At 39.3% G+C, this 15,279-nt stretch overlaps 1 protein-coding gene across 1 annotated transcript; it reads left to right on the top strand.

Annotated features, from left to right (window-relative positions):
* Window positions 1-829: 829 nt before the first annotated feature.
* LOC133338622 (Ig-like and fibronectin type-III domain-containing protein 1) lies at window positions 830-11,843 on the top strand (the record flags this gene model as incomplete). Its single annotated transcript, XM_061546788.1, has 4 exons — window positions 830-962; window positions 10,606-10,798; window positions 10,859-11,099; window positions 11,165-11,843. Coding segments are annotated over 4 exons (1,246 nt in total), but the record flags the coding sequence as incomplete, so codon positions are not given.
* Window positions 11,844-15,279: the final 3,436 nt, after the last annotated feature.

Genomic DNA, 15,279 nt, shown 5'->3' on the forward strand with positions numbered 1-15,279 from the left:
GTCATTTACATAAAAACGGATGAAAATATACGTTGGAGGTATATCTACATCACATCCGATTCCAATGAAACTTAACATGTTTTAATCTATACTGAATTCAATACGCTTTGCTAAATTTCGTCTCAAACACATGCACAAAGACAAACATATGCACAAAGAAGAACAAAAAAAGTCGATAAGTTCGGCCGGACCGAACTTTGTATACCCTCCACCATAAGATGGACATTGAGTCGATATTAATTATTTTTAGTATAGTCGTTCCAAAAATACTATCTTAGAGCTAATTCGATTGAAAAACGTACAAAATATCCCCAAAATACCGAATACTGCGAAAGTTGGGTCAATATTAATAAACTTTAGTAGGAACCTCAAAATACTGAATATTGGTTCTCTTATATTCGGACTACCTCGAAACTTGGTTTCGAATTACAACCGATTTGGTTAAAAACGTTCCCAACAAGCCCAAGATACCGAATATTTAGGGTATCGCTATATGGCGACTATACCAAAACGTGGTCCGAAATATACCATTTGAAATGACTGTGCAAAATTTCAGAGTTCTATCTTAATTATTGCGATATCCATCGTGATTTCGACAGACCGACTTGGCTTAATCGACATAGAATTTTATTTTAATTAAGAAAATTTATATTTTATGGGGTCTCCGATCGTTATTTCGAGGTATTGCAAACGAATACTATAATTACTATCCTATGCTCATTTCCACACGCATAATGTCCAACCATTCTCTTAATACCACTTACATTTCCACTACAATATCTTGCTATATTGACAACAAAATAAAATGTTTTTCATTCTCATTTTACAGATGGTCAACAACACATTTATGCTGCTCCCTCACCGCCACATTCACTGGCCATAATTGCTCACAGTGCCACATGGATGCAGTTGACATGGCAACCACCAGAATACTCACATCCTCATGAGAAAATTACCTACAGGTATGTACATAAATACGTTAATACATTTCAATGTGACAAGGACACAAGAGAAATGTCAAATGTGTCAACGAACAAAAAGATAGTTGAAGGATGAAGGACGAAATTCTGATTCTATCCGGTATTATTTAATTATGAAAAGTCACCGAGATTATCGTCAACATTCATGACAATATATATTTGTGGTCTTTTTGTATACAAAATCTCTATCAGTGTTTGTGTGTGGTTTCATAATAAGTCATTTGGGCAGAATGATGTCCTTTGTGAAAAAAGGACTTTCATGAAAAAGTGGATTTGTTGCCATAGTAATCGATTATTACGGTTGTCGTTTTTACAATCCTGTTGGCCTTCTTAAACAATTCATGTTGTTGTTTTTGTAATAAATCAAGGATTTTAATATGCCATTCCATGTTATTGCATTTTCTAGTCTCTCTTACTTGACTTTGTAGTTGATCTCTTTTGCTCTTTTGGTTTTTACCAAAGCATTACTGTAAAGCAAAAGTCATGTTCTTAATTACACAAAGTTCAATTGCTTCGAAACAATAATGACATCAAGGACAGCATCAACAATAGTTACATCAAGGCCAGCAAACAATCTATAGTTTCACCACATTCAGGGCTTCACTCGACGGGCGTTTGCCAATATAACCATTATCTTCCATACGAACCTTCGGCTGTACGAGTAGGCAAGTTAAGAGTTTCTGTCAGATTTGAATATTTCAAAGGAATTGGGAGAGAGTGAAATAAATATGAAAGACAATGAGCCCGCCAGAGCTATAACCAGAAGGATACAATATTTATATTGTAAAAATATTTATATTGTAAAAAATAATAAATGTTTGTTTATTTATTTCCCTTTCGAGAAAAGCTACATGATAGAGCTTTGCACATCCATTGATATATTGAAATATATATGAGTCCATTTTTAAGGGTAGCCCCTATATAACGGTACCGCCCAAATTTCGGTATTTATAAACGTGTTCAATTGTATTGGCTCCAATTTGATATTTTACAATCTTTCTACCAAAAATTATTAATATCGGTCTATGTTCTGTGGTAGCCTTCAAAAGAGCGCTATTCCCCAATATTCGTGGGTTGTCATATCAATATCGGTTTACGTTTCGATATAGCTCCCATATAGCGATCCATTATCGATATTTTGAAAGATTTAATATAACCGATGTGGGGTTCTTGACCTACATATAGACAGAAACTACCCCCATATAAGAGTACCGCACCATAGCCAGTATTCTTGTGGAAGTTTTGATATAGCCCCTCAGAAAGCCATTTTTTGTATTGTTAGGTTTTAACCAAATTTTCTCAACGAAGTGCTCTAATTTGGCAAAAAAAGGAATTTTCCATGACACCGACTTCCAAAAATAGTTCTAAAGTTATTCAATTCATAAAATTCCAGTACAACCAATTTGTATTATGTTTAAATTAATACCAGTAAAGAAAGTTCGGACGAGGCCGTTCACATGATACCCTTCACCACTTTGAACATATACAAGAAACGCTCTTATTATTGGGTAAAATTGAGTATTAATTCAAACAAAATTATGTATAAGTGATCTATGTAAATCTGGTTCGATTTGAAGGACGTTGGCACGTGACACGTAAAGTATGAGCCTTGCTTGTAGCTACAGAAGTTTCTAGACGATCTGGTAACACCTAGATCACGAACAATCTACCAATGCAACAAACACACATACAAATTTACATTGAGTAAACAATAACAACAACACATACAAACTTACATTGAGTAAACAATAACAACACATATACAGGCGAGGGGGTGACAAAGAAAGAGGAATTAAGCGATCATCAATGATGACGTTTAACAAGAATTGTACGACAATAACAAAATAGAAAATGAAAGAGGAAATGGAAGGATGTAGAAAAATCTATACAGTAGTTGTTGTTGTGAAGTTATTCAAATAAACTGCGCAGTAGAAATTTACGTTACAATTCAAATTCTTAAATTAACGGAATTCATCTAAATTAACTTAAATCTAAAGTTATATTCGTAACATTGCCCCCCGCTTAAGCCTGTTCGTCCCGAATAGGCACAGTTCCCGTTCCGTAGCGGGCCAGCCGCTCCAAATGTACAACTTTCATCTTCGACCTGGGACTGTCACTCCTCTGGATGCGATAAACGACGTCATTTATTTTCGTGACAATCTTGTAGGGTCCTTCCCAGTGCGTTTGCAATTTGGAGCAAAGTCCTTTCTTTCGTTGTGGGTTGAACAATAGTACCAGTTGCCCTTCTTGGAACCCATCGGTATTTGCCGCTCGATCGTACCTTGCCTTCATGCGGTTGCTAACCAATTTTATTCGATGGCGAACAGCATCGTGGACTTTACTAAAAGAGTTCTGACTGTCTTCTTCTTGGTTCACATCGTCGTTTGGGGTAGCACCGAATATCAAATCGCCAGGTAGCTTTAATTCATTTCCGAACAGAACTTTGGCTGGAGTCCGGGATGTGGAATCATGAATGGCCGATCTATAAGCCAGTAAAAACTTTGGAATATGCTCATCCCAGTCTCGTTGGCCACTGTCCACCACTTTCCGTAGATGTTCTTCAAGGGTGCGATTGAATCTTTCCACCATGCCATCTGATTGTGGATGAAGGGGCGTCGTTCTGGTTTTCTTGATTCCGTAGGAGTCACACATTTCCTTGAAGATCGCTGATTCAAAATTCCTACCTTGATCGGAGTGAACCTCCGATGGAACACCATAGCGACAAATCCAGTTTTTGCTGAACACATCCACAATTGTCCTGGCTTCTTGATTTGGGATAGCATAAACCTCTGGCCATTTACTGAAGTAATCCATGACCACTAAGACATACCGGTTCCCAGAGTCGCTTGTGGGGAACGGTGCAGCTACATCCATTGCGATTCTTTCAAAAGGGGCTCCTGAATTATACTGCTGCATGTAACCTCGACTCTTCCGTGTTGGACCTTTAGCTCTTATGCACCTTTCACAATTGGCGATCCAGTCGGCAATGGATTTTTGACAGCCGACCCAGTAGAATCTCTGCTTTACCTTTTCAGCGGTCTTTGCTATGCCAAGATGTCCTCCACTTGGCCCATCGTGAAACTCCGACAAGACATCTCTTATTTTGGAGTCGGGGACGACGATCAAGTTCCGGTGAGATTTACCGTCCTCACTTTCCCATTTGCGATATAAACAACCATCTATTATAAGTAGACTGTCCCACTGGGCCCAATAGGATTTTAAAAGAGGGCTTTCGGAGGTAATTTCTTTGCGACTAGGTCGCTTGCCCGTTTCTATGGCCGAAATTATTTTGCCCAGAATGGGATCTCTTCGTTGTTCCGTCGACCAATCTTCACCCGACTCAAACTGCAATAGTCGGACATCAACGATATTTTCTTTATTCTCAGCCTTTGAGCAATGCCTGCATTCTACCTTGCATGGCCGACGAGACAGGGCATCAGCATTACCGTGCTTTCCGCCTTTTCGGTGCTCGATTCTGAAGTCATAACTCTGGAGCCTCTCGATCCAACGGGCTAGTTGACCTTCCGGATTCTTAAACTGCAGCAACCATTGGAGAGCAGCGTGGTCGGTCCTCAGCAGGAAATGCTGGCCATATAGGTATTTGTGGAAGTGTTTAACACACTCAAGGACAGCAAGCAGCTCTCTTCTCGTCACACAGTAATTCCTCTCAGGTTTCGACAATGTCCGGCTGTAGTACCCGATGACTTTTTCCTGTCCGTCGATTTCCTGGGAAAGGACGCCACCGATGCCGCACGCACTTGCGTCTGTGTCCAGAACAAACTTTCCGCCAGGTATAGGGTATGCCAAAATGGGGGCTCTGCATAGCATGTCTTTGAGTTTACTGAACGCCTCTTCTTGGTCGTTGCCCCACTGAAACCTCTGGCCTTTTTGCGTCAAGCGGTGTAGACAGGCGGCGATGTTGGCAAAATTTGGGACAAATCGACGGTAGTAGGTGCAGAGACCCAGAAAGCTTCGCAGCTCATGGAGATTTCGGGGCTGCGGCCAATCTCTGACGGCTTGAATTTTCTCCTTATCCGTCGATATGCCCTCCGGCGTCACGTGGTGCCCCAGGAACTTCACCTCTCGTTGGAAGAGACTGCACTTCTTTGGGTTTAACTTGAGGCCTGAAGACGAAAGCTGCTGTAGAACATCCCTTAAGTTCCTGATGTGTTCGTCGAAGTTGCGTCCCATGACTATGATGTCATCCAGGTATATGAGGCACGACTTCCACTGCAGCCCTTTTAACACACGCTCCATCAGCCTTTCGAATGTAGCCGGGGCGTTGCAGAGTCCGAATGGCATGACATTGAACTGCCAGAGACCCCCATTAACGCCAAACGCTGTTTTCTCCTTATCTTTCTCGGCGATCTCTACTTGCCAGTACCCACTCTGCAGGTCGAGGGTGGAGAACCATGACGTCCCGGCTAATGTGTCCAATGTGTCGTCGATTCTTGGGAGCGGATAGCTGTCTTTCTTGGTGACATCATTTAACTTTCGGTAGTCCACACAAAATCGGGTGCTTCCGTCTTTCTTCTTGACCAATACCACTGGGGAGCACCAATACCACTGGGGGGACCAATACCACTGGGGAGCACCATGGACTCTTTTCCATTTCACTTATCAGCTTCTGGACCTCGTCTCTTTTCGCCAGGGGAACACTTCTTGGAGGTTGTTTAATGGGTCTCGCGTCAGCTGTATTGATTTCATGCTTCACCACTGATGTTCTTCCTTGGTGCTCTTTTGTCAACGCAAAGGTAGAGGCATATTTCCATAATAGCTGCTTAGCCTTGTTCCTCTCGGAAGGTGATAATTGGTGTGTCCACTCTTTTATGTAGCCGTCGAGGTGCTTCTTCTCCATGGCTGCTGGCTTTTCGGTGCTAGTTTCCAAATTAACTACAGCTTCAGCTGGTGTGCATTGTCCAACATCGGAAAATTGGCAAATTTGCTCTTGCTTGTTTGACAGGTTCAAAACTCTAACAGGAATTAATCCGTCCTTGTTGCTTTTCACCAGGGCATTCGCTATTAGGATGTTACTGTTTCTGTTTTCTGCTGGTTCCACCACCCACAACTTCTCGGCTCCACAATCTCCATTCATTGGTACCCATATTATTGCTTCGGCACAGGGCGGTATTATCTCTGGATGGTCCGTAGTCAGACGTCTAATGGGTGTACTTTCATCGTAGCCCACGTTTAACGGAATTTCGACGTTAGACCAGGTCATCACACGTTCTTTCATATCCAGATTGATACCGGAGGCAATCATAAAATCTGCGCCTATTATCACTTCGTCTACGATATCGGCAACTATAAACTCGTAATTCACCGATTTATTGGCAATAGTTAGTCTCAGGGTAATCTTGCCGTGTACTGCCGCGGGCTCCCCCGTTGCTGTGCGCAGTCTGACTCCATTAAGTTGCGTTATTTTTCCCTTTACCAGATCTGATCTTATGATGGACTTTGATGCGCCAGTATCTAACGTCAGAACTCGCTTGTCACCATTGATGTACCCAGTTGTTGTTAGGTTGTGACTTTTCTGTTGTACTATTGCTATGGAGATTGTGGGGCCATCGTCAATGGGAGCCAGTTCATGCCCCGCTAAACTGGCTCGATTTAGTTTAACGGTGACTCATTGGTGGACTGTTGAGCCATTCTTCTACCATCTTTCGTTGGAGGTGGCGACGATGACCTGGATCGTTTGCGCTTAGCTCTGCATTCGCGCGCAATATGACCTGTTTTATCGCAGTTGTAGCACCTAACCCTGGGCTTAGTCATTCCAACTAACTTTGTTTCTTCTATTACCCGCCTCATAGCGTCTTCGATCGAGTTAACGAGAAATTTGGGATCGCAACCTTCTCTCCTGGATACGCCATTAGCACCAAACGTTCCACCTCAGCTGCAAAGTCTTGCAACGTCTCGTTTGCCCTCTGCACTCTTCCCCTTAATTCCATAAGGTAGATGTTTTGTTTATGTTCGCCACCATACTTACGTTCCAGTGCAGCAATAACATCTTCATAGTTGTACCTAGAAGCGACAGGAATACTCTGTATAACATCAGCAGCACTGCCCTTCAATGCCAGAAGTAGTGCAACCGCTTTGTCGCTGTCGTTCCAAGAATTTCTAGAAGCCACTGTCTCGAACTGTAACTTGAAAACATTGAATGACGTAGAGCCGTCGAATACAGGAGGTTTAATTTTTAGTGTGTTATCAGGAACTCGCACCGGACCACCTTTAATTTCCAGTTCCGACATTTTCTTCTCCAGATTCGTAACCCTGTGGTCGTGGACCAGAAATTTCTCATCCACAGACAGAATCTTCTCGTCAACCGACTGAACTTTCTTATCCAACTCTTTAATTTGGACCTCCACGGTTTCCACTCTCCTTCCAATAACTTCTGTAATGTTCTCGAGTTTATCGTTCATTCTACAATTCTCTGACTTGAGTTCATCTAACTTCATGGAATTCTGTTCGAACATTCGTCTCGTGTTTTCTACTAACATTCTGGAATTTTCCGCAAACATTTTAGCCAGCATTTCTCTGAAATCGTCACCCCTGGTAGCTACTGACGAGTCTTCTCCACCGTTGGATTCGCCCATTTCCGATAAATCCACTTCATCCTTACTGTCAAACTCATATGTATCGATGTTCATACCACGGCGCTCGAACTCATCCAACAGACGTTTTTGTAGTTCAGCCTTGTTGCCAGTAGAGGACAATTCCAATTTATTGAGCTCCTTCTTCAAGTCTTCCACTCGTAGATCCTTAAACTTCATCGTAGTATTATCGTAATCTCACTTCCGACACCAATTGTTACGTTCTTGGATTTTAGTTAATCCCGTGTAGTCGTTGTTTTATTTCCCGATACAATTCGTACCAAATAAAACGCGGGTTCTTTCTGATTACGATTATTACAATGATTTTATTCACACAACTTTACTTTGCACTTTACTTTACTCGACGGTTTCAATTCGCGATCTGATTCACAACTGACTCACTGCCTTTCCATTTCCCCTATTTATATGAGCCTTGCTTGTAGCTACAGAAGTTTCTAGACGATCTGGTAACACCTAGATCACGAACAATCTACCAATGCAACAAACACACATACAAATTTACATTGAGTAAACAATAACAACAACACATACAAACTTACATTGAGTAAACAATAACAACAACACATATACAGGCGAGGGGGTGACAAAGAAAGAGGAATTAAGCGATCATCAATGATGACGTTTAACAAAAATTGTACGACAATAACAAAATAGAAAATGAAAGAGGAAATGGAAGGATGTAGAAAAATCTATACAGTAGTTGTTGTTGTGAAGTTATTCGAATAAGCTGCGCAGTAGAAATTTACGTTACAATTCAAATTCTTAAATTAGCGGAATTCATCTAAATTAACTTAAATCTAAAGTTATATTCGTAACAATATGTATAAATATACACGATTTTACCGAAAATGTACATATGTCTTTCTAGACTTAATTTGGTACTCTATGCAATATGTCGTCTCAATCGGGCAATCCTTTTGGTTTCTAAAGCCTGGGAGCTATATCTAAATCTGCAATGACTTCATCGAAACTTAACACCCATCATTCCCGAATCAAATCAATACGCATGCTAAATTTCGTGTATATCGAGCAAACATAGGGTCTTTGATGCATCATTTACAGAAAATCAGACGATAATATATATATGGGCCACATTTAAAGCTAAACCGATTTCAAAAAACTTCTGTACTTGCAATCAGACAATCTATGGGAGTTTGGTGTTCCGTTTTCATAAAATCGGACAAAAAGAAATATATACAAGTTATATCTAAATCTCAACCATTAAACTTTACTTAACCATACCTGTATATAATTCAAAACTTTGTCTCCATCGGATAAATATTGGGAGTTTGGTGCACCATTCGCATAAAATCGCACGAAAATATATGTGGGAGCTATATCTAAATCTGATCCGATTTTCTCCAATTTCAAAGGGCTTCGTTCTTGGAACAAATAATTGACCTTTGCCAAATTTCATCCAATTCGAATCATAAATGCAACCTGTACTTTGATCAGTATAATACATGGATCGACAGACAGACATGCTTAAATCGAGAAAGATATTCTAAGCATATTCTCAAAATGAACCATGGGTCTATCTCGATTTCTTTGGGCTGTTACAAACATATGGGTATGGGCATAACACCCTGTAGTACCACAGAGTGGTGAAGGGCATACAAATCATTTAGACCAGGAGCCATAACTACATCAGTATGGTCAATAATTGCCGGTTTGAGGTCATCAAAATCCATCCATCGAATTTCAAAGATATCTGCGTTTTGACTATTAAAGGTTTTTGTAAAATTTTCGCCTGTGTCACACATTCTATCAAAAAAAAAAAAAAAAAATATATATATGAATTGAAAATAATTCGTTCGCTGGGTTATTAACATATTTAATTTTCATGTAGTATTATGGTTAATGAAATTCGTGCAAGTTAATAATAAAAGGTTTTATTTGGAAGCGAACAGTTCCTAGAAAAATATTACCACATACACACACATACTACAATATTGTGTAATAATAGTAATGATTATTTCCCATTAACAGAATAACCCATGTCAAGAATTGAGGAACGTGGTTATGGGGTAATAAAATAAATAGGTCGTATGAAAAGAACGGGATATAGATTAAATTAAAGTGAAACCAATATGGATGGGTCCGAAGACGGACGGGGCCGAATACACAAGACATGCTCTTATTGTACTCGGTATTTATAGAAATCTGATTATAAAATCAGTGAGCGGAGCAGTATAGTCGGACGGGGCCGACCATATAATGCCCTACACAACTTCCACGAAAATCTAACTTTGCGTTATTTGCACCCTCTTGAAACCTGACTAAAGGTCAACAAATATTACTAATATTCAGTAGACGAGAGCGGTACTTGTTCAGATTCTCTTTACCGTGGGTTATGTTGTGATGTTGGGCCTTCAATTGTGGCCTATAGATAGACTCAAAAAAAATGTTAGGTTTTCGGTCCACTTCATCCCAAAATTATTATCTGATCATCACCGAAAGTTATAGGCGTTGTCCTTGACCATAACTGGAATCTCATGCCGACCCCCTTCTCCATGCAAAAATTCGCGGTGTTTGGGCCATAATTGCGGCCTCTGGACCGACCAGAAAATCGGACAAAAATAAAGGTTTTGCTCCATTTCATCCCCTAAATATTAACCGATCTTTTCCAAAAACAATAGGGGTCTTCATTGGCCAGAACCCATTCTACATGCAAAATTTCGTGAAGATTAGTCGTGCTTACAAATTATAATGGACGGACGGACGGACACACATGTCTAAATCAACTCATCTAGTCGAGATATGATGATCGGTATACTTAAAGGTGGGTCTAGGAACAATATTTTGCGGTGTTACAAACTTTTTGGGCTGCACAAAGCTATAATACCCTGACAACATAGTTGTGTAGGGCATAAAAATAGATTATAAGGAGTCTAATGCCTCAAAATATCTAGACCAAATGGTCAATCTTGTTAGAATGTTACACTAATCAATATTATTTTATTTATAATGTCGGTATATGTTTGACTTAATTTTACCTTCACTTGATATTTCAGAGTTTATCACAAGCCGACCAAAGCAGAAAAATTCAATAAAATTGAGACGAGAGTTGCATGGCTGCGCATGGGTAATTTGAAGCCAAGTTCACAGCATATTTTGTACGTTGAAGCTGTGGGAGAAAAGGCAACATCAATGCCATCAGAAACTCTTGTGTCCTGGAGGGATCCCGCCTTACCAGCCTTTGTGGATGTAAGTATAATAAAAAGACCCTTAGGAAGATACAATATAATTCAAAATCAAATTATCTAGCCTCCTACGGTACATCCTGCTGACAATATACCTGAAAGTGGTTCCATGACCATACTTTGTCCGGGAAATCCTGCTCCCACTATTTCATTATATGTCGGTGGACATTTAGTACGCCAAGATGCCTCAAGACATATGGTTACAGTTATCCATAATGTAACTGCAGATATGGAACATGTTTCGTGTTATGCCGATAACGGATATGGTGTGCCAATGCAGGCAACACGGAAAGTTAATATATGCTGTAAGTATTCTTTTAAGCAATTAAAGTTTAAGCATGTAATAGGAACGTTACTAATTTTTATTTAGATCCCCCCAAAATCCAAGCCGCCGGCATAACAGTGGCCTCGGTGGGCAATGAAGTTGAACTGCGTTGTCTAGTCGATTCGAAACCCAAACCAAAAACCATTTTCTGGCGTGATCATGATGGCCGTATACCGGTCATTGAGGGTGGCAATTATCACATTATGGAACGTATCAATGAATCACATCCGAATTTATATACCATGGTGTTGCGCATTCACAAACTACAAGCAAGTGATGTTGGCGACTATTTCTGTCATGCTGAAAATCCATATGGTTCAAAGACCATACCGGTATCGGTACGTATGCGCACCACCCCCGCCCTCAATCATAATGTTACGGAATGTTGTGCCCAGCTGAATGTTTCGATGACATGCCGCAGTGCCTGCAGCTATTATGTTGATATTGATGCTATAGCTGATAAACATGAATGTATTGTTGAATTTGATAAAATGATGCGTTGTGCCGCTGATGGTTCAGATCATCGTAGTTGTTGTGCTGATTCAAATGTACCACGTAAATGTCTGAATTGGTGTCGCGGAGAGCCGGTGCGTTCCAAAGAGATTTGTAGTTTGCAGTATGCAAGAACTATTGTGGGATGTTTTGAATCAAATCGGGATCGTTTACCAGGACCACCAGAAAATATTTCCGTTAGTGTAATATCGGATAGTGAGGTGGTTATAAAGTGAGTAATATAAATATGAAATATAATATATTACAGATTAACGATTATTTAAAGGACACTACTGTCCGACCGACACCTATTGGGTATGAGTATTTAAATTAAATACAGCTTCAATATATTAGTTTAGGGAAAAATGGAAGTGAACAAAGAGAAAATTCGGTACATTTTACATTTACATTTTTTTCTTTGACAAAGATGAAAATGCAAGACAAGTGGGAAAATTGTGAATGATGTTTTTGGTTCCTATACTGTAACAGCCAATTATGTGCAATCTTGGTTTCCCGTTCAGGAATTTTTGATGTTAAAGTTGCACCTCGCACAGGTAGGCCGGTCGTCGAAAATGTCTATAGCATGTTAAATAAAGTCCTATACTTCATATAAAAATAATCGACTTCTTTTTTCCCAACCTTATGTTTTCGTCCGATTTATAAGTTCTTTACAAGTGATGAATCATAGCACTATACATATGAGGCCGAAACCAAATAGCATTGTACCGTGAGTTATTCCGGGAAGAAACATTTCGAAGCAAATGGTCGCCTGCTTCTTCGGTAGAATTGACGACTATTCCGCTTAAGCAACGTAGGTGGTCGATTCTGAGTGGTACACCACAATTTGCTTTGTTGAAGTCTTCGGAGAAATTCGAAAGACAATAAAAAAGAGAAGACATAGCAAGTGTAACAGGACAATGTGAGCTTACCCATTGGCTCGAACTGCGAGGAGTTGATGGTTTATTTTATCAACAATTTTCGTCTCCAGAGTATTATGCGTTAAAAACTCATGTTTTAGTGGCCCTCGTTCTTTTTTTGTACCCTACACCACCTCGAAATAACCATCGAAGACCCCATACAGTATTTGAGAATTTGCAGAAAATCATTATCTGAGTAGATTTATGCATGTCCATGTAAAACTGTAAACAAAGTACCGGTCGCATTTCTTATACAATTGATATGGATAAAATCGGTTCCGATTTAAAACCAGTATGGAAAGTAGTAAAGTCTGACGGGGCCGACTATATGATACCCTTCACCACTTTGGATATATTCAACCAATGGGATCCTAACAGACGTAGCATTTTTGAAGGACCATTAACATGAAATTAAACATGTCATTCTGCAACCTATACTAAATTTTGGTCAGACATAGAGTGGCCTCTTACAATGGGACAAAATTATGTAAATAAATTTAAAGCAAAAAATACCGAAATCTAAACCGATTTCTTCGAAACTTGTCACATGTTCGGCCTTACTTATAAATCCAAATTTCGTGCAAATTATAGGGACTTTGGTGCACCATTTACACAAAATTCTAAGATGATCTAAGCATGTCTGTTCCTCCGTCTGTTGTAAGCACTCTAGCGTCTAAACGAATTGAGATAGATCGCCAAAATTTTGCACAGAGTCATCTTTTGTCTACAGGCAGGTCAAGTTCAATGATGGGCTATATCGGTCCACGTTTAGGTATAGCTTCCATATAAGGGTACCTCCAAGTTTTCGGTATTTTGGGGTTCTTGAGCGCGTTTTCAACCAAATTCGCTGAAATTTGGTACATTGAGTTCTTATTGGGTAGCAAATCTCTCCACTAAAAATTATAAATATGAGTCCATATTTCCGGATAGCCCCCATATAAGGGTACCCCTAATTTTGTGGTATTTTGGGGGGTTTGATTGCATTTTTCGACCGATTTCCCTGAAATTCGGTACTTTGGGTTCTTTTTGGGTAGCAAACCGCTATACTTAAAATTATAAATTTAGGTCAATTTTTTCGGGTAGCCCCCATATAAGGGTACCCCCAATTTTCGGTATTTTAGGGTTATTGAGCGCGGTTTTCAACAGAATTCGCTGAAATTTGGTACATGGGGTTCTTATTGGGTACCAAATTTCCCCACTAAAAATTATAAATATAGGTCCACTTTTTCTGGTAGCCCCCATATAGGGGCACCTCCCAATTTCCAGTTTATGGGTGGTTCTGACCGGATTTTTTCACTGAATTGGCTGTAATTTAGTAATTTGGGTTCTTATTGTGTAGAATATCTCTCCACAAAAAATTATAAATATAGGTCAATTTTTTCGGGTAGCCCCCATATAAGGGTACGCCCAATTTTCGATATTTTGAGGTTCTTGAGCGTGTTTTTAAACCGAATTCGCTGAATGTTGGTATTTTGTAGTCGTATATGATAAAAAATCTCCGCACCAAAAAATATTTAAAAAAATTATTGTTTATATTAAAATAGTTATCTGATTTGTTCCGTGTGTTGCGGTTGGGTAGTCGTTACGGGGAATAGTCAATTTTTACCCTACAAAGATATTGTGATAAAAAACTCAAGCATGGTAATGAAATATAATGAAACATCTCATCAATATAGTGATACCTCCTGAAGGAAAGAATTGAGATAAACAATTAAAATATTGGGTTCAAAATTGGAATATACCGGTCATTAATTAGGTATAGCCCTCATATAATGATATCCCCAAATATTCACTATTTCCTACACTATGTAATCAATATTGGTCCCCCTTTAGCCATAGCCTCATATAACTTTGTAATATAAATTAGAGAAGTTTGAGGATTTTATACATGCGTTATCAGTATCAGTCCACTTTTTGGATTTTACAGATTTTATATGCCCACTTTTTGGTATGTTCCCTATATTTTCATTCCATGTATCTATCAGTATAACTATGGTGGAGGGTATCCAAAGTTCGGCCTGGCCGAACTTTTTCACTTGTTTTATTTTTATTTTTTAAGTTAATATAAATTAATCTCTGACAAGGTTCGTTGAATTCGGTTCAGATTTAGAAATAGACTTCGTCTGTTAGAATAAATATTTAGAATACACCCAAAGTGGTGAAGGTTATTATATAGTCGGCTCAGTCCGACTATACTACTTTCCTTACTGGGGTTTTTTTCAGAAAATTATCTATTTTTTGTCGTAACCCTCTATCGACCATAAGTTTCACATGCTCTCTAAGAGGTTGGGGGATATGACAAACGACGGAAGCCGTTACATTTTTGGCTTTTTCAATCTCCAAAATTATAACCCGATTCAGCGGCTCGAACTAGTACATTTCACAATGATGTAAAGTTTGCCCTCACATCTATATGGAGGACAAAGTCATTGCAAATTCTCTACTAGGAGCCTTTTATCCTCTGATAAAACGAAATGCTAATTTACAGACCATCTTTTAGAGGGTTATATCACAAAATACTCTCCCCATTTTCCAGAAGATATTTTCGCATTCCAAGAACTTGAAAAGCAAAAGCCAGTCACATAGCCTGGAAAATCCGTCAAAAAATTTGCCAATCAGAATTAAACAGTGCGTTTATGTAACGGCTATTAAAAAAAGTGGACATATATGCACACTTCCGCAGTCACTTACACGAATTTGGGAGGCAAAATAAAACTTTAAATGTTAAATAAATCTAATACAATTATTTTT

Source organism: Musca vetustissima, unplaced genomic scaffold (assembly GCF_032173495.1).
Source record: "Musca vetustissima isolate MV318-11 ecotype Yass unplaced genomic scaffold, APGP_CSIRO_Mvet_v1 utg516223, whole genome shotgun sequence".
Classification (NCBI taxonomy): Eukaryota; Metazoa; Arthropoda; class Insecta; order Diptera; family Muscidae; genus Musca; species Musca vetustissima.